Raw genomic sequence first — 20,185 nt, forward strand, 5'->3', positions numbered from 1 at the left:
ATCATGACTAGTATCCATCTTGACTAGTAGCCATGAATAGCCCTCTCCTCCATGAACATGTTCACACCCTTCTTCAAGCCTTCCAAATTGGCAGCCATCACCATATCCTGGGGCAGGGAGTTCCACAATTTGTTATTTTGTGATTTCTGATTTCTAACCCGCCCTCCCTGGCCAAATGCATTGTGTGAAGAAATACTACCTTTGGGTATAAACCCCGAAGGATGGTGTAACGCCAGCTGTGTCTCTGGAGTCTTTTAGGGTCCCCTTTTAAACCTGAATGGCAGATTTAAAATCTGAATGGCAGAGTTTGTGTGCCCAGACTAGCCTGATCTCGAAGGAGCTTGGAAGCTAAGCCAGAGTTGACCACAGTCTGTACTTAGATGGGAGACCACCAGGGAAGACAGGTTGCTTAAGCAGCAGAAGGTATTGGCAGACCACCTCTGCTCATCCCTTCCCTCAGAAATCTCACGAGGTGGAACTTGAGGAGTTTGCCACAAGTTGGCTGTGACTTGACAGCCCACTTTCATGTTTTAAAAATGTGATTCTGTGAACACTGATTCTAGGAACAGAATCTGGTTGCCCAGACTCATGGGTAGGTGTGTATGGGTGTGTTTAGCCTAAAGATGGTTGGCCCAAGCACTTCATGTAAGCAAATCAAAGGCTCCGCTTCTGGGTTGCAGCTCTGCCTGCTGGATTTCCTTCCCCAGCTCCCTGTGGATTTGGTAGACAGTCAGCCACCTGTAGAGCAGGCCTTTTCTACAACTTTCAAGTTGTTTTTTTCTCCAGCTGGTGGCAGAAGAAAAGTTGACCATCTGGGAAAAACGTCTGAAAAGCATTGAGAACGAAAAAGAAATACAGAAACAAAAGCATCAGGAGGAATTTGCAGAATATAAAGAGCAGATCAAGCAACACTCGCGGACGATAGTAGCTATGGAGGCAAGGCTGTCAGAGGCTGCCCAGTACCTGAAGAAGGTGAAGGAGGAAAACCTCACACTTCGGCAGCAAATAGAAGGTTGGTAGCCAAGGCAAAGAAAGCTGCTTTTGTCTGTTCTTCTCAGCAAACTGTGTTGCATGTGGGGCTGATTTTCATGCATAAGGTGCTTATTTGTTCCCCAGCTGCACATGAAGACACTTTTGTGTGGCAGATTCGCCACCACCGCTTTCACAACCTCAAAGGTTGACACGGTACGGAGGCCACAGGTTTGGCCCGGGGTCCTCGCCTGGGGTCCTTTGTAACAGTCAGGCACGAATGGTGGGCTCTTCTTAATTCTACCACGGATGGTGCCCTGGATCATAGCCAGGGTGGCGGTTAAGAGCGGTGGTTTGGAGCAGTGGACTCTGATCTGGTGAACCAGGTTGGTTTCCTCACTCCTCCACATGAAGCCTGCTGGGTGGCCTTGGGCTAGTCACCGCTCTCTTAGAGCTCCCTCAGCCCTACCTACTTCACAGGGTGTCTGTTGTGGAGAGGGGAGGGTTTTAATTATCTTTGCATTTAATTTTGTATCAGTACTTCCAAGAAACGTTGAACTGAATGGAAAATCACATGAGTGAAAGTAGCAGGGGCCTAGCTGGAGTCTGTATTGAGGGTGATGACAGATCGTAGAGGCTCTCCTGCTGGCACATATTGCTTTTCCATTTCAGTAATCGTCAGATGCAGCTCACTTTAACTCTGATAAAAACTTGGCACCTATTTGACTCCGGACACAGGCTGCCAGTGCTTTGCTGTTCTGGGTTCTGTAAAGAGGTTTTGCTGCTAAGGATGTCATTTACGGAGCTCTCTCCAGAACCTTGTTCGGAACTCAGACCCGCTTGCCTAGACATAAAAGCTGAAATTTCGTCGAACATTTGAGTCTCAGCGGTGACTATGTTTGGGTTTTTTGTGTGTGTTCTTGGCTTTTTCTTCAGAAATGCAGAGGGAATCTAGCAAGTCTAAGCCATCGGTTTCACAAGAGGTTTCTATGCCGTCGGTTTCACGAGGGGTTTCTATGCCTTCCGTTTCACAAGAGGTTTCTATGCCGCCGGTTTCACGAGAGGTTTCTATGCCGCCGGTTTCACGAGAGGTTTCTATGCCGTCCGTTTCACGAGAGGTTTCTATGCCGTCCGTTTCACGAGAGGTTTCTATGCCGCCCGTTTCACAAGAGGTTTCTATGCCGCCCGTTTCACAAGAGGTTTCTATGCCGCCCGTTTCACAAGAGGTTTCTATGCCATCCCGAACACAGGAGGTCTTTTGCAGCAAAGGGGACTATTTTTTTATGATGTAAGCAGATGAGTATTTCGTTTGTTTCCAACGGGCTTTGATCAATTGCTATAAGCAGAAGCTGGAATCTTGCAAAAAGTCTGAATAGCTATACTAAGAATAAATATTTGGAGGTGTGTCTGACTAGTCGGTCATCTTGGCAATACAAGCTGAATGCATACTAAGGATGCATCTGTCAGAAAGAGGCCTGCAGTACTGTGGATGCACTTTGAGCTCTCCGTTTAACCCATGCGCACTTGTAGTGCAACCAACTAAGTAAATGCTGATGGGCTGCAGTCATGCCGTCCCATAGCAGGCAGCTCCACTACCATTGCTGCCACCACCTTACTTCCCCCCTGTCTGGGAACAAAGGTCCCCTTTGCCTGAGACTGGAGGAGATCACATCTGCAAGACATGGCAGTTGCAGGTGTGTCCTGCCTTTGGGAAATATGGCTTTAGTATATCAGCATTCGGTTCCCCGGTATGCTACAGTCATGCATACATCAACAAGAGAGCTCGAGACATGTTCACAGGCACGGTGAGCCTCTGTATTGAATGCATGTTACATGCCCAGGGAAATGCTGATCACCACTTGGGGGTCAGGAAGCAACTTTCCTCCAGGCCAGATCGGCCAGGGATCCTGGAGGGTTTTTTGCCATCTTCTGTGCATGGAGTAGGGATCACTGGGGGTGTGGTGGGGGAGGTCGTTGTGAATTTCCTGCATTATGCAAGGAGTTGGACTAGATGACCCTGGTGGTCCCTTCCAATTCTATGATTCTACCCACCCCATTATGATGAACTCTACCCCCCGGACATTTGTAGTACAAATTCACCCCAACCTTGAGGAGAACCAGAGAATGGTCATAAACCTTACTTGTCGTAGTTGGGTTTAAGGGGTTTTAGGTTTGTAAAATAATGTATTATATGGAGCTGACCTTATCAAGATACATTACTTAAATTGGATTTTGTAATGCTTTTGTGTGTTTTCTTTTGTTTATTTTTTTCCCCTCCTGTGAACTCCAGGGAAAAATTAGTATCTGCAAGGCACGAAATCCTATCTCAACACGCTGTAATCTTGGAATTAAAGAAGGAGCTCTCGGAAGCCAAAGCCAGGATGTCCGACGTGATTGGTTTGTGAAATGGCAGGGTGTTAACAAATGCATCTTTTATTCCCTCCCTTCCACTAAAACTTAGAGAATAGAGAGCAGTTAAGAATAGAACAACAATAATGACATGTATCCCATTAACATTCTGCTTGAGAACACAACCGATTGTAAGCACCACAACCAATGGTTGAACTCTAGTCTTTAAAAACTAGCCTGAATAACAAACAACTGCCGGGCTTCTAGCAATCGTCCTGAAAAGTGGGAGTTGCGGATTTGTAAAGCAGCCTCCTGACTTCCAGGGTTCGTCAGAATCAAGCAGCTCTACTTTTCCCTTTTCTGGGGCATGTGGAAACCTCAACATGGTTGGCAACATGCACCTTCCCCATGCTGTCAAGTTTGCCTGGCAGGCTGTAGTACTAATTCAACCAAAAAACCACGTCCGACTCTCCCTTGCCCTAGCCCGGTTCGCCTGTACATCCTGCGTGTATGCGTATGCATCTGTTTGTGAGAAAGAACCACTGTGCTTTTACTTAACAAATGAAACTGGGGACCAGGACTTGGGTAATAGTGGGGTTTTAGTCACACCTTCAGCTGTACATGTCTTGAACGTAACATGAGAGTTACTCGACACACGTATAAAGAACCAAGCGCACGCTGTACACAGATAGTATGTGCATTCACGCTAACTCGTGAACACCTGTGTGCTTGTAGGAGAACTGAGTGAAAAGCAAAAGCTGGAACTGGAGCAGAAGCGTAGCCTCGTCCTCAGCCAAACACAAGAACTTAACCAGCTCCGAGAGAAACTGTACAAGATGTCCAGGCTGGTGGACCGGAAGGATGCAGACCTTAAAACCGCAAATGAAGAATTAAGGTGGGAGCTGCCTTGGTGTAAAAGGGGGAGGCTGTGGCTCAGTATGCAGAAGGTCCCAGGTTCAATCCCCGGCATCTCCAGTTAAAGGGACCAGGCAAGTAGGTGATGTGAAAGACCTCTCTGCCTGAGACCCTAGAGAGCCATGGAGAGGGGCTGGGGCTCAGTGGTAGAGCATCTGCTTGGCATGCAGAAGGTCCCAGGTTCAATCCCCGGCATCTCCAGCTAAAGGGACTAGGCGATGTGAAAGACCCTCTGCCTGAGACCCTGGAGAGCCGCTGCCGGTCTGAGTAGACAATACTGACTTAGATGGACCGAGGGTCTGATTCAGTAGAAGGCAGCTTCATGTGTTCATGCGGGGAGGCAGGAATCAAGCCCCAAAGGGCTGGGGAGTTTCCGAAGTACCTAGAATGGCTCGCTCAAGAGCCCAGGGAACATTTCACAAACTCAGCCCTTTCTCCGTTGAGCCTCTGTAGTGATCCTTTGTGGGAAAACGTAGCTTTAAAAATGGCCGGTCTCCCTCCCCCCTGCCTCGACTCTTCTCCTCGAAACATCTCCTCCTTTTGGGATGCAGGAACTCTAGAGAAAAACTGAGAGAGCTGAAGACGGAAGTGCAAAGGAAGGCGAGCCTGCTCGAGAAAAGCTTCCAGAACAAGAGCAGTCAGACGAACGTCGCCCGGCTGGAGGAAGGCCCTTCTACGAGAAAGGCAAGTGTGGTACTTGAAGCTCAGGACCCAGCAGGTTGGGACGCCGTTTTGCACGCTGGTGTGGCATTCGCCTTTCCTGAGATGCTCCTGAGGGCGCAGAAGCATTAGGCTGCTGCGTTTTCCGCCAGTTCTCCTGAGCGTAAATCTTGTTTTGACTTCACAACGCAATTGCTGCAAAAACCACACCCAGAACGTCAGAAGGGTCCCCGTTGTGCTAAAATCGCTGTCAAGTTGGGGAAGGACTCAGCCAGCTTCGGATTTTCATAACGTTCATTCGTAGCCTGCAAAACGACCAGCACATACAAAGCTGTCATTTTTGACGTTTTCAAAAATCTCCATCGCCAATCAAATCTCCAGTGGCCAAACAGAAACCTTGCTGGGCAAAAAGCCCCAACCTGGCCCTGCCCACTTTCAAAAAACAATTGGCAGGCACCGGGATAGGTGTCGGGTGCCCACGGGCACCGTGTTGGGTACCTGGTCTGTTGCAAGATGCCGCTGTGGTTCCGCCCTCTCCCTGCACCCCAGAAGTTCGAATCAGGCATCGCTTGATTGAACTTTCTTGATTGGTTCATAACAGAAAACAGCAAAGACCAATACAAATTCGGTCCCTATGAAATTGACCATGATTTTGCTTGCCTACCAAACCCCCCAGCATGTTGTGGTAGGTAATTTGCAAATGTTTTCATAGCGCTTTGCAAACGTGAAGTACTATAACTGCTAAGTGTTGCTGTAATTGCTCATTAGAGTTGGAAATGTAAGACAAGAAAAAAGGAGGATATGCTCTGGTGCTCCCATTTTCTTTTGCAAATTTGTCTACAAAGGGGTTGGAGGGGGGTAGAAAAATAATTCTTTGAGACCTTTGCAAACAAAGTTTAGAAGAAGAAGAGTTGGTTTTTATATGCCGACTTTCTCTACCACTTAAAGAAGAATCAAACCGGCTTACAATCACCTTCCCTTCCCCTCCTCACAACAGACACCCTGTGAGGTAGGTGGGGCTGACAAAGCTGTGACTAGCCCAAGGTCACCCAGCTGACTTCATGTGCGGGAGTGGGAAAACAAATCCAGTTCACCGCCGTTCATGCGGAGGAGTGGGGAATCAAACCCGGTCTCCAGGTCAGCCTCCACCACTCCAAACCACTGCTCTTAACCACTACACCACGCTGGTGGTGCAAAGGACAGAAAAAGATTGATGCAAAGGATAGCAACAAATGAATTTTCCAGAGCTGTTCTGGATGAGCAACAACAGTTTAAATGGGATTGGGACCGCGTATATCCCCAAGTAAAATTAACAAGTGTTCTCCCAAAAAAACCCGTCCACAAACCCCCTTTCCCTGTGGTTTATGGTTTCACTTGCTTGCTAGAGTTACCTTGATTTCCAGTCTCTGCTGAAGCTCAGCATCCTCTCACCTCGCAGGAAACACTGAAGCATGATTGTGTGTCAATCGGTCTGCTTTGTGTGTGTTTGCATGAGCATACATGCGTGTGCACGCAAGCACAGTGGGCGCACGGCCTTCATTCACGGTATGGGATGAGGTTGCCCTTTGGGGACTTCTGATTTTGAAAAGGAAAAACAAAGCCGTAGAAAGTTCTTGCTTTGTTGATTTTCTTAAAGGTTCAGATTTTTTTTTTACCATGGATTTAAAAAGAGCACAAGACCAGAAGAAAATACTTGCTTAGCCAGTTCATTAAAAAATGCTTGGCAAAGAATGGGAATGCGGCAGCACCGGAAAGTGAGCTTGCCTACTTCTGTCACTCCGGAATGGCGCATTAAGATTCCTCTGCAACTTCTCCCTTTGGACCCAGGAGCCGGAACATTGTTGAGGCATTTTAATGCATGGGAGCACAGCCCCAGTTTCAGATTCGGCACCTCTCGGGTCGTCTTCTTCCCTTTCATGGGGCAGCTTGTCCAATCGCTGCACAGGGGAACCCCAGTGGAACTGGCTCACCCAAAGGGGGGAGGTCCCCTTCATCTGAGAGCCAGCGTGGCGTAGTGGTTAAAGTGTCAGACTGGGGTCTGGGAAACCCCAAGTTCTAATCCCCTCTCTGCCATGGAAATCTTGCTGGATGGCCTTGGGCCATTCGCGCACTCTCGGCCTCTCCTACCTCACAGGGTTGTTGTCAGGATAAAACAGAGGAGAGGAGAGAACGATGAAAGCCGCTTTGGGTCCCCACTGGGGAGAAAGAAGGGATATAACTGAAGTAAATAAAGAAGAGGAAGAGTTGGTTTTTATATTCTGACTTTCTCTACCACTTAAGGGAGACTCAAACTGGCTTACAATCACCTTCCCTTCCCCACGACAGACACCCTGTGAGGTTGGTGGGGCTGAGAGAGCTGTGACTAGCTCAAGGTCATCCAGCCAGCTTCATGTGTAGGAGTGGGGAAACAAATCCAGTTCACCAGATTAGCCTCCGCCACTCATGAGGAGTGGGGAATCAAACCCAGTTCTCCAGATCAGACTTCACCGCTCCAAACCACCGCTCTTAACCACTACACCGGGGAGGGTCATTATCTGGAGCCTGTTTTCTAGGTGTTGGCCTTGAACCTGGCTGACCTGGGAGCGAAATGCAAAGGCTCCAGACACGAGGAGACCATCTTGCGGCAAAAAGACGCCCTGACTGAGCTGCGGGAAAGAATCAAGGTTCTCGAGAGGACTCAGACTTTGGGTGAGCACTGCCCGGCACAACCCTGCCCATTCTTTCTGCTTCCTCGCTTACATTCCACTTCTCTTACCTTTTGGGCCCCGGTATGAGAAAACCGAGCAGAGCTTGATCTCAAAGGGTACTGTTGACAGGATGGGATGTAGAACATATAAATGGCTGGATTCAGAGCACACAGATGGAGGAAATCTTTCTGCAGTCCTTTGTGATCTTCCACCAATATAAATTGGACCCCTCCCCCCACCTCAGTATTGTTTGCTATAAATTTACTGGGGAGGGGGGTTAATTGCACCTTAAGAAAAAAATTCCATCATGTCGCATAATTTGATTAAGAAAATCTATGAAATTAAAACATCTTCAAACGTGCAATGCCAGTCCTTGAGCTGAAAATTTGGAGTACGACTCTGTGAGTTTGTGATGCGCTTTTACCGAAAGATTTGGGTTACGAGTGTTTATTGTATATGATGATACCAAAATCCATAGGAGCCCTGATTTGGATTGGGGCTGTTGCACGTGCGTGTGTGTGTATAAAGTGCCATCAAGCCACAGCTGACTTATGGCGACCCCATAGGGTTTTCAAGGCAAGAGATGTTCGGAGGTGGTTTGCAATTGCCTGCCTCCGCATGGGCTGGGAGAGTTCTGAGAGAACTGTGACTGGCCCAAGGTCACCCAGCAGGCTTCATGTAGAGGAGTGGGGAATCGAACCCAGTTCTCCGGATTAGAGTCCATCGCTCCTTACCGCTATACCACACTGGCACAAGAGAAGTTGGGGTTTAACCCTTTCTGCTGTGCCATTTTTCTAGTTGCCCACACACAATCAAAGGTTGCTATTTGCCCTTTTATGGGGACGCATAAGGCAGTCCGTGTGTGTGGGGAAATAGCAGCTCCAAAGAGTGTTTAATGTCAGGAAAGAGATGCGTCCTGGGGGTGGGGGGGCAGAGTTAAACTCTCCCTTCCCCTTGGTTGCAGCTGATGCTGTTTACCAGTTAAAAACACGTTGGATACAACCATCAATCTTCCAGTCTCATCTGATTTGACCTTTAATCAACTACAACAACAGAACTCCTTTAGGATTATAGAGATTGCAAGTATTTTAACTAATCTGGAGGGGTTTTTTTTGTTTTGGGATTTAGGATTACAGTAAAGCCCTTGTCTTTAATGTTCTGTCCCGGAGCATTTTCCTAATAAGTCAGCTTAGTTTGACTACACAAAAATGTCCCTTGTTTATTTCCCCCCTACCCTCCCATATGATACTAAACACATGAAGCTGCCTTATACTGAATCAGACCCTTGGTCCATCAAAGTCAGTATTGTCTACTCAGACCGGCAGCTGCTCTCCGGGGTCTCAGGTAGAGGTCTTTCACATCACCTACTTGCCTAGTCCCTTTAACTGGAGATGCCGGGGACTGAACCTGGGACCTTCTGCATGCCAAGCAGAGGCTCTGCCACTGAGCCATGACCCCACTTCATGGCTCTCCAGGGTCTCAGGCAGGGGTCTTTCACATCACCTGCCTGCCCAGTCCCTTTAACTGGAGATGCCGGGGACTGAACCTGGGTCCTTCTGCATGCCAAGCAGATGCTCTACCACTGAGCCACGACCCCTCCAATACTGGCTCGTGATACTGGCTTGTGTGAGTTTCCACTTTAAATGCCTGCGGCCCAGCAGCTCCTGAAACAGGGTTTTCTGTTCTTTCTCCCAGGATTTAAAGAGAAAGCTCCGGAGCCGCTTGTCATACTAAAAAAAGACCTAACCGAGAAAAGGGATCAGAAAACAGAGAAAGAACATGAGCTGTCACTAGTGACAGGTGTGGATGCTAATAAGGTAAACCAAACTCGGTGTGACATTTTGCTGTACTTTAAAAAAAAAGTGTCATGGGAAAAAACCGTTCTTGAAAGCCTTTTGGCTTTAGCTCACAACCTTGACGTGTTCTGAACCGGCTGTCCTTTTAATTTTCAGCTTCAGAACAGCGTTTGCAGCCCGGATCCCAATTTGGCAATCGAAAGGACCGCAAAGCTGGAAATGGCGGATGCTTTAGAGCTCAGTGAAAACATGGTATGAATACGACCAATACATTAGCGTTTGAGGGAGGAGGGATATACTGCCCCCCAAATACAGTGTCCTTCAGTGTTACTTCTCTGAAGATGCCTGCCACAGCTGCTGGCGAAACGTCAGGAAAGAAAATACCAAGACCACGGTCACACAGCCCGGATAACCTACAAGAACCAATGTACTGAAAGTGATTGAAAGTGCATTATTTGGCATGTGTGAAGGTGCCCCTAGTGACAGAGCCTACGCTTTGCATGCAGAAACTCCCACTTTCTCTGGTTACCAGCATACCTCGGAGATATCGCAGGTTCGGTCTCTTTGCCCTCCTGGCGGAACAGTTTTTCCCTCTCTACTTTCCCGTCCGCAGTACTTCACCCTGATTCAAGACCTGGCCGGCCTGATGGATGTGAAGGAGCTGCGGGGCATGCAGACGGTCAAGCACCTTCCCCACGACGAGCGGGAGAAGGTTGGGCTGCAGAGGCGGAAGGACCTGGAGGCGCTCTTCGACAAGGTCAGCAAGCTGAAGCACCGCCTGGAAAGGAAGGAGGAGCTGCTGAAAGAGTATGAGAAAGACTCCGGGCAGTTCAGGTACGAACCCCAACAGGGCCTGGTATCAGGGCGGAGAGCATCTTCACCAGCGCCAGGAGAGCCAGTGTGGTGTAGTGGTTAAGAGTGGTGGTTTGGGGCAGTGGACTTTGATCTGGAGAACCAGGTTTAATTCCCCACTCCTCCACATGAGCAGTGGACACTAATCTGGTGAACCTGGTTGGTTTCCCCACTCCTGGGGAAGTGGTAGAGAAAGTCGGCATATAATAACCAACTCTTCTTACTGGTGGCCACTTGGGAAGCATTCCATTAGCAAGGCCAGCATGTGCTGAAGTGCAGCTACCAGACACAGTCACACTGGGCCTTATCTACAAAGGGATTTCAAAGAGAGATTAGAGAGAGTCTGCTGAATTACAACTAATATTGAAGCTCCAGTCTATGCATTCTCCTGGACTTAATAGAGATCTGGGATTCCTGTCTCATTACCAATGCTAATTTCTCCATGCCTACTGTATGTGTTAAGTGCTCTCAAGTCGCTTCAGACTCATGGCGACCCTGTGAATCAAAGTCCTCCAAAATGTCCTATCTTTAACAGCCTTGCTCAGGTCTTGCAAACTGAGGGCTGTGGCTTCCTTTATAGAGTCAATCCATCTCTTGTTGGGTCTTCCTCTTTTCCTGCTGCCTTCAACTTTTCCTAGCATGATTGTCTTTTCCAGTAATCCTTGTCTTCTCATGTGACATACTGCCCCTGTGCATATCACAACCAATCATGCCTGCTAAAGTCATTCACTTGCTTTTGACATTTACATTGCCGTTGTGTGTCTAAGTCACTCGTCTCTAAAGGATAGATGGACTCACATTCTAGCTGTATCTGAAGAAGTCTCAAAATATATTTCGGACTGTCCAGGATGAATGCCCTGTCTCTGCAAGCATGTCAGGCTGAGATGTCCAAGCTAGCCGACAGGATCTACCGAGAAACCGAAGAGAACGCTTTGCTTAAAGAAGCTCTAGAGAGGACCAAACTACAGCTGAGCGAGGAGAAGAGGCTGAACAGGGTCCTTAAGCAGCATAAGGTAAGAGCTGGACTGAGCAGACAAGAGACTGTTTCCACACGGATAGTTTGCCCCAGGTTCCATGCTACCGGGAGGCAGATCTTTCTTCCCGCTTCCCCATGGTATCCTGGTACATTTCCCCAGCATCTCTCTGAACTTTCCCAAATGTTCTTTGCTGCGATGTTTCAGAAAATACCACAGCATAGCCTGGACGGCTCCCATGTGGGTGGGGGAATCAGGATTTTCCTGGACTCGCTGAAACGCCAGCCATTTTCCCTGCTCCAGTCCCTGAGGTGGTCATGGGGAACCTGCTTATTTTGACCTGGAAAACCAGTGCCTATCAAAGTTGAAAATAATGAACTAGTTGGACTGATGGTCTGACTCCACAGAAGGCAGCTTCATAATGTTTAGCTCGGAAAGTGGGAAGAGGCAGATGGAGGGCTGAAAAGATAACCTTGGAGATTGGGCAAGGTCATAAGGAAATGAGAAAAGCCCTGCTAGATCAGACCAAGGCCCATCAAGTCCAGCAGTCTGTTCACACAGTGGCCAACCAGGTGCCTCTAGGAAGCCCAAAAGCAAGACAACTGCAGCAGCATTGTCCTGCCTGTGTTCCACAGCATCTAATATAATAGGCCTGCTCCTCTGATCCTGGAGAGAATGGGTATTCATCATGACTAGTATCCCCTCTTAAAGCCTTCCAAGTTGGCAGCCATCACCACATCCTGGGGCAGGGAGATCCACAATTTAACATGTAGACCATGGTGCCAGCCGCCAACCTCTTTCCTGGCACCTGTCAAGTGTTTTTAGAAAGTGGGTGGGGCCAGGTGGCACTTTTGCCCAGGAAGGCTTATGATTGGCCAGTAGAGATCCAATTAGCTGAGCATATTTTTTAAAAATGTTGCTTTGGTAGCAGCTTCCACCACAGCACAAGAATCTTCACTGAGTGACTGAAGGCAAGCTGTGTGCATATGCCAGAAAATATTTTAAAAATGTTTAAAAAGGCATCTTGTTAAACAAAGCCTCTGCCTGAAACGTTGAAGAGTTACTATCAGAGTTATGCATAACCTCCCTCCCTGACGTTCTGTGGTTGGCTCCACCTCCGACGGAAGCCATTTTGTGACTGCGCCCACCACCCTGTGTCACAATGCCAGAGGTGCCCACGGGCTCAAAAAGCTTGAGGATCCCCGATATAGACCCTCAAATCCACCTCTTCCCCTTCATATTTTGCAGGCAGCTGTCAAAAAGAAAATGTTCCCTGAAAATCAGAAGATGCCCGAGAGGCCAGCAGAAGCCTATAAGAAAAGAGCACACTACAGTGCCTCTGCGTAGACATCCCTCTTGCCCAGACTCCTCTAGAGTAAGAACAGTGTGGTTGTATGCTTGTCCATTTCTGTAAATATGATCAATGATGCAGCGTTTTATAAAAAAACATACCAGGGTTTTATAAATATCTATCGCTATGTAGATATATATATATCGATATATTTGACATATGGTGGTCTTACCTGATGTACTGTATCTTGGTGGCTAGAAATGTATTGAAGATTTGACATGAAATTATGTATAAAAGCTTCAGCATGCTTAACAAGAGAAATAGCTGTGGTTTTTGGGGGGACAGCAAGAGAAAAGTCTCTTATCAGGTGCCACCTTCTTTCAGAATCACTAAGCTGTTCTGCTCACGTGCATTCACTTATCAGGCAGTGAACGATTGGCGTGTGTGAATAGGATATTGCAGATTGAATACCACAGATGAGCCTTTTCGCACTGGTGCAAATGCAGTGCTTTTTAGTGGTCTCTGTTCACAGCGGTCATCTACACCAGCCAAATGCACATGCGCGCTAGCCAATAAAAACATAAGAAAGGTCATGCTGGATCAGACCAAGGTCCATCAAGTCCAGCAGTCTGTTCACACAGTGGCCAACCAGGTGCTTCTAGGAAGCCCACAAACAAGACGGTTGCAGCAACATTATCCAGCACCTAATATAATGGGCATGCTCCTCTGACACTAGAGAGAATAGGTATGCATCATGACCAGAACATAAGAAAGGCCATGCTGGATCAGACCAAGGTCCATCAAGTCCAGCAGTCTGTTCACACAGTGGCCAACCGGGTGCCTCTAGGAAGCCCACAAACAAGACGGCTGCAGCAACATTATCCTGCCTGTGTTCCACAGCACCTAATGTAATAGGCATGCTCCTCTGATACTGGAGAGAGTAGGTATGCATCATGACTAGCAGCCATGGATAGCCCTCTCCTCCACGAACATGCCCCCTCCCCTCTTAAAGCCTTCCAAGTTGGCAGCCATCACCATAAAACTCGAAAGAACCAGAGAATTGTCTTCTTTAACCCTCCGTCCCAAGAACATATAAGCGTGTCTCGAAAATCGGGCTCGTAGGCATCTGCTAGTGTAGTCGCCTGGGGTGAGTAAGAACTCTCTCCAGAAGCTGTACAAAAGTGGGGGGGTTGTTTTGTTTCTTCTAGGCTAACAGTTGGTACAGGAACGTGGAGTAGGCAGGCTGATGTAAACAGATTGCGAGTCGCTTTCACGAACTGCTTCGCATGGCTACCCTTAAGCGTTCCTCGCCTGATGATTTTAAAGGCCTTCGAGCTTGTATTGGCATCAGCTGCTTCCACCCGTGCGGTAGCATCATGTGTTTTTCCATCTCCACCGAAGGCAAAATCAACTAATGAAGCAGAGTGGGAGGGTGTGTTTGTGCATTACGAAATGCGCAAATGTGTGTGTGCCCGCTAAAGGGGAGAGGGGAAGAAATCAACACAAGGCTGTCGTTTTTGGCAACGGTTCCGCGCTGAACATAACAAGATGACTGTTCCAGGACTCATCCAGCTAAGATGTGACTTCCCTCCGGGGCGAAAGCATTTATTTTGGGGCTTTGTTCGTTTAGGAAGAAATAGATAGCTGGCGGGGTCATGATCTCAGTCTATAAAATTATGAGAAGCAAGTAGATAGAGAGGGGTGTTTCCTCTCCTTCTCAGATAACGTCAGGACACCAAGAAACTGGTGGTAGATTTTGGGCTATCAAAAGAACTGACTTATCCCAGATGCAGACTTCCACTGCTGTCTTATGGAACTCTCTTCCACAAGATGGGGGGATGCCATTTTACAAAGAGATGGGACAAACTGATGAAGAAGATGAGTTGGTTTTTATTTGCCGACTTTCTCTACCACTGAAGGGAGACTCAAACCGGCTTACATTCACCTTCCCTTCCCCTCCCCACAACAGACACCCTGTGAGGTAGGTGGGGTTGAGAGAGCTGTGACTAGCCCAAGCTCACCCAGCTGGCTTCATGTGGAGGAGCGGGGAAACCAACCTGAGTCACCAGATTAGCGTCCGTCACTCATGTGGAGGAGTGGGGAATCAAACCCGGTTCTCCAGATCAGACTCCACCACTCCAAAGCACTGCTCTTAACCACTACACCACGCTGGCTCCCAGGGGTTTATCAACAGCTATTAGACATAGGGGCCAACTGGAGCCTCCGCTATGGAGCAACACCTAAGGGATATCTGCTGCCTCCATGCCCTGTTTTTGTGTGGCTTCCCCAAGCTCCTGGTGAGCCATTGTTGGAAACAGGACCTTGGATTTGATGGACCTCCGGTCTGACCCTGTGGGGCTTTTCCTTGTTCTTGTGATCCGAAATAATCTTTCCTATTGCTTCCTGGCACGCGGGACCTTATTTGCTCTTGCTTTGCAAAGAATATCCGAATACACTGGCGGATCCCCTGCCAACAAAATAAAGCCAGCTAGCTAAGGAGGCTAATCTTGTAACTAAGTCCGTGGTTGGCAAAAGCCGCACTCCTATTCCCTGCTTTTTCAAAGTGTGTGTGGCTAGCAGCGGTTGTGGTATCTTCTTGCTCTTTTGTTTACATTGTGACCATGACATTTATTTTATTTTATTCTATTTATACCCCACCCTTTCCTGGCCAGAGCCAGGCTCAGAGCAGCTTACAACGTTTCAATAAAATCATATAAAGGATACATTTATAAAAGCATAAAATCTACATTTCTATTCATCATTGAAATCCTAGGCCATTTATGCTTGGTAATTAGCAGCAGGTTCCAGTTCACGCTGAACCGTCATTCAGGAAGTGACTGCGAAGCCGGCACCTATCTGCTTTGCATTTCTTAGGAGCCCCTTTAACGCGACTTTTTGTGTTTGCTCCGCCCCCGCCTCGAAGAATCCCCTCAAGGAAGCAAGCAAAATCACAGCCGCGTTAGGTTGCTAATGGAAGGAACGAAGGAGCAGGCGAGTGGGGTGGTGGTGGAATTTCTCCTTTTGCGTCGGGACCGTGAATAGGCATTTTAAAGGTTGCATTTGAAAAAAGAGCTTTGAGCGAGCATCAAAACTGACCCTGCATAAATGGCCCTAGAAAAAAACTGACTGAAGCAGATGGCACCCTAAACTAGTTTCTCCCCGAATATGCATTCAAAATTAATATTATACAATATTACCATAAAGGGTTTTCCAGCACCTTAACCACTACACCACGCTGCCTGTCTGCCTAAGGCCCCTCAAAACCTGGACACCAGCCCCAAAGTTCTGCAGATCTTCCTGAATTTTAGGTTTGGCATTTTCAGGCCTCTCACACACTAATGGGCTGAGTTTCTTGCGTCAGGAGCTATCCCAGATTATGCCATCTTAGTTTGCATGCCTTTGAACCTCTTCCCTCCAAGACTTACCACGGCCCCTCCCTCTCTGCGACATCCAAAGGGTTATTTCAGGATAACGCGTGACCTCCCATGCCTGCTTTCTCAGAACATTTTGCAACTGGCGTCCCCATCTGTTCCATAGGGACTTGAAAAGCTGCAGTTCCTCCCTGCAGACTTCTGCCGTAATTGGTTCGTGTCCCACTTGCTTAATTGCACCCCAAAATAACTGTGAGCCGGTGTCTGTATTTCCCTATATTTCTGAGACCTGCCCTTGCCGAGCAACGTCCAGCCGCAGCATCCTCCCCTTCAAGTTCCAAGAGGTTTCATCATCCCTGCCCTGATAATCCCACTGAATACATTATCTGATAATTACATCTTTCAAGTGGAAAACTACTACATTAATTGCAGAGCGACTGGTTTCATGTAGTTCGGGCCCCACCCATCAAAAAGGGACCGCTGTAGGGTCCCCTTCATCCAGACCGGCCTTCTGATGGGAAGCAGGTTTTTGACAGAAAGGAACCACCATGCGGAGCCCGGCCTGTTACTGTCCTTGGGGTTGTCAAAATAGCCAATAACAAGCACAAATCAAACAATCCAAACGGTGCCCGTTGGCAGAAATCCCCAAATGAAGGAGACAGATTATGAATCTTCTGTTGTCTTCCGAGTCAGTTGTTCCAGAGTTTTCCATCGGCCCAAATCTGTGTGGGCACAATTCTAAGGGATCGCCAAGGGATCGGCGGCTATGTTATGTATGCCAGGGTCAGTATCAAGAAGAAGGGTTGGTTTTTACACCCCGCCTTTCTCTACTTTTAAGGAGTCTCAAAGTGGCTTACAATCGCCTTCCCTTTCTATACCCACAACAGGCACTTTTTGAGGTAGGTGGGACTGAGAGTGTTCTGAGAGAACTGTGACTGGCCCAAGGTCACCCAGCAGGCTTGAGGTGTTGGAGTGGGGAATCGAACCCAGTTCAACAGATTAGAGTCTGGCTAAAACAGAATACAGAAAACATGGGCAAAACCTGCAGGGAGAGCGAGGTGACCTCTGACGGGCGGAAAAGGCATGCATAATCAAAAGGAAGCCCTGAAGCAGTCAGCAAAAGGCCTATGAGTAACCGCCAGCCATATAGCTGTCGTTTAATTCAGACTGTGACAGTGCGGAGAGAAGCAAAGCATTGGGGACCCAGGAAGGGTTGTTTGAAAGCAAAGTTCCTTTCCCTCTGTATTTCAGACCATCCGTACGTGTCCCTTTTAACATGGATATATTTTTTCTAGGCTGGGTGTGGAATCTCATGGTACGGAATAGCACCATAACGCACACGCAATAACAAGGGTATAGCTTTTTATTATTATTTTTTTAAATCTAAGGTTGGCAGCATTCTTTGTCCTCCCTGACCCGGCTCTTCCAGGGCACGGGGTATTAAGCGTGCCTGGCTTGGGACGTCATAATCCCTTTCATGGCAAGGCCTCCCGTGTCACCAACGGAAGATTACAATGGTGGGGGGGGGGTCCCAGCAGGAAGCAGAAGCCAAGCCCGAAAGGAGAAAGTCCATCAGGCATCAGCATGTCACAGGCAGGAGAAAAACCGACGGCATTTCGAAGGTAGCCTTCTCTCGGAAAAAGAAGCCCCGGGGCTAACAAATGCCACCGTGCCCGCCCCCAGATTTCCTTGGAGCCTTCAGAAGAACACAAACAAGCAGCTCAACTCTAACAAGGATGCCACGCCTGCCCCCCCCAGCAGCCCTTCGCCTGCCCCCCAGAATTTTGTACCCCCTCATCCTGCTTTCTCTGGAGACCCCTGCCCCTTCCCCCAGCACATGAACACATGAAGCTGCCTTCTACTGAATCAGACCCTGGGCCCATCGAAGTCAGTATTGTCTACTCAAACAGGCAGCGGCTCTATAGGGTCTCAGGCAGGGGTCTTTCACATCACCTACTTGCCTTGCCCCTTGAACTGGAGATGCCGGGGATTGAACCTGGGACCTTGTGCATGCCAAGCAGAGGCTCTACCAGTGAGCCAGAGCCTCTCCCCTTAAAGCAGAAAAGCAGCTTTTGGGGTAAGGGCTGTGGAACAGTAGTTGACGGAGCCCCTGATTTGGACGCAGAATTCAGCTCCTGTCAGGGCCAGTTAAAGCATCTTGGCTAGGATTAGAGCATCCTCCAGCAAACTGGTTCATCGCTCAGGATTGTGTGTTTCCAATTTCATGCTTTTCAAGGTGTTGTCACTGGTTTTAAGTCTCCAGGTTGCTGAATAACCCAACAGGTTGCCGCCTTTCCTGTCCTATGACGATATCCACCGCTGTGCAGGGAGGAAGATTGCTCAAACCTCCCCATCCAAAAAGGTCAGATAGCCCAGCAAAGCCAATTAGCTAGATAATAAAGTCTGCAAATTGGCTGCGCCCACGAAAATACATTTACAAACAATGAGATCTTAAATTTTCTTCTGCCTGTAGTTGTTGCTGGTGCAAAAATCCCCACGTGGAGTAGGGTTGCCAGGCCCATATTCACCACCTGCGGGAGGTTTTTGAGGTGGAGCCTGAGGAGGGCGGAGTTTGGTGAGGGGAGGAACTTCAATGCCATAGAGTTCAATTGCCAAAGTGCCCTTTTCTCCAGGTGAACTGATCTCTATTGGCTGGAGATCAGTTGTAATAGCAGGAGATCTCCAGCTAGTACCTGGAGGTTCATAGCTACAATGGCTAAAAATTATAATAATGATAGAAATAGAGGACTTTGGTTACTATTGCCAAATTTGTTGGATATTTTAGTCTGTGTAGTGAAATTGACCAAGTTGGTTAATATGGTGTATGTTGTGAATACACATGTCTGTTAATTTTAAGGAGCTTAAAAGGTAAAGGTCCCCTGTGCAAGCACCGGGTCATTCCTGACCCATGGGGTGATGCCACAACCAGACATTTACTAGGCAGACATTGTTTACAGGGTGGTTTGCCAGTGTTTTCCCCAGTCGTCTTCCCTTTACCTCCAGCAAGCTTACAGAGTTGTTATTTCTATCATTAATTTTTAGCCATTGTAGCTACGGATTTTCATACCATTGTGGATAGTAGCTCAAGCATATATTTTCTTTAGTACCTAATGTGGAGTCAGGCAAGCTGTAGAGATGAAGACCTTCCCACAATCACAGAAGCCCAGATCTGCCAAGGAGGGCAGGATTGTTTTATTCAGAAGCAAATCCAGCGCAATTCCTGGAGGCTCAAGCCAGGTCTATAACATGCAGCGGAATGAATTGGTAGATTGCTGATATTGGAAGAATGAACTGTACCACTTTGGAGCACCAGGGAGGGCGTTTTTACAGTAAACCACCCCAGTGTAAAAAAAAAAACCCACCCCTGCAAGCCAAGAACGCAGCAAAATCGGCAGAAAGGTTCTCTCCGGATGCTGATTTTATAATGCATGGAAATATGCGGAGAGAGAAATATTAAAAAATGTAATTTGGTCCCCCTCCCTCCCCACACTTCAACGTGGTACGCGCGTCGTCCTGTCGCACGCACGTGTAGAACAAGCCTGCCAGCCAGTCGGGAACAGACAGCAGCATTAAGCCGTGATGTTTCCCCTGGATTATGCTCGTATAAATCAACATTTCAGTGTTCGGCCTGGGGAGGGGGGCATGCACAGATGGCCATTTCTGCATGGGAGGTTTTGCCTTGGGGTTGCCACTCTCTAGATGCACATCCTTCCCCCCCCCATCTGAATGCTCAAAGCTCAAAAAACAAGCCTCCATGCAGAGTTTTTTGAGAATGCATAAATGTCATCCCTCCCCTACGCTGACCCCCCCCTGCGCGTTTACTCGCAAGGAAGCCCCACAGGCTTCAAGGGGGGAGATTACCCCCAGCCTTGCTGGGGGGAAGGGGGAGCCGATCCCATGCGCCTTTACCGGCCAGGAAGGCTTCAAGGGGCTTCTTCCCACCTTGGAAAGCACAGGCTGGCTGGCTTGCGGGGGCTGATCCCCCCTGCGCGTTTACTCGAGAGGAAGCCCCGCAGGCTTCCAGGGGGAGATTGCGCCCACGTGGTACAGCAGCCTTGCTGGGGGGCAAGGGGGGAACCGATCCCACGCGCCTTTTCCGGCCAGGAAGCCCCCAGAACTTCTTCCCACCCGGGAAAGCTCAGGCTGGCAGACTTGCTTGCGGGCGGGGGCTGATCCCCCCTGCACGTTTACTCGCGAGGAAGCCCCTCAAAGTCCGAGGGGGTGAAGGCTCCAAGCGGGGGAGAGTCCCAGCCTTGCTGGGTGGAGCCTATCCCATGCACCTTTACGGCCAGGAAGGCTTCCAGGGGCTTCTTCCCACCTT

General features: G+C 48.5%; 1 protein-coding gene across 1 annotated transcript in view; it reads left to right on the forward strand.

The window, feature by feature from the left end:
• The window catches only part of FHAD1 (forkhead associated phosphopeptide binding domain 1), a 42,024-nt gene extending 29,461 nt beyond the window's left edge, over positions 1–12,563 (forward strand). Inside the window, exons 18-29 of the mRNA XM_056865362.1 lie at positions 787–1,012; positions 1,906–1,952; positions 2,088–2,257; positions 3,260–3,366; positions 4,054–4,213; positions 4,785–4,917; positions 7,446–7,581; positions 9,276–9,397; positions 9,533–9,628; positions 9,990–10,210; positions 11,076–11,241; positions 12,451–12,563. Of these exons, the coding sequence (XP_056721340.1) occupies positions 787–1,012; positions 1,906–1,952; positions 2,088–2,257; positions 3,260–3,366; positions 4,054–4,213; positions 4,785–4,917; positions 7,446–7,581; positions 9,276–9,397; positions 9,533–9,628; positions 9,990–10,210; positions 11,076–11,241; positions 12,451–12,549 (1,683 nt within the window). The 3' untranslated portion in view covers positions 12,550–12,563. The remainder of the gene's footprint in view (positions 1–786; positions 1,013–1,905; positions 1,953–2,087; positions 2,258–3,259; positions 3,367–4,053; positions 4,214–4,784; positions 4,918–7,445; positions 7,582–9,275; positions 9,398–9,532; positions 9,629–9,989; positions 10,211–11,075; positions 11,242–12,450) is intronic.
• The last annotated feature ends 7,622 nt before the right edge of the window (positions 12,564–20,185 follow it).

This window comes from Euleptes europaea, chromosome 19 (genome assembly GCF_029931775.1).
Source record: "Euleptes europaea isolate rEulEur1 chromosome 19, rEulEur1.hap1, whole genome shotgun sequence".
NCBI lineage: Eukaryota > Metazoa > Chordata > Lepidosauria > Squamata > Sphaerodactylidae > Euleptes > Euleptes europaea.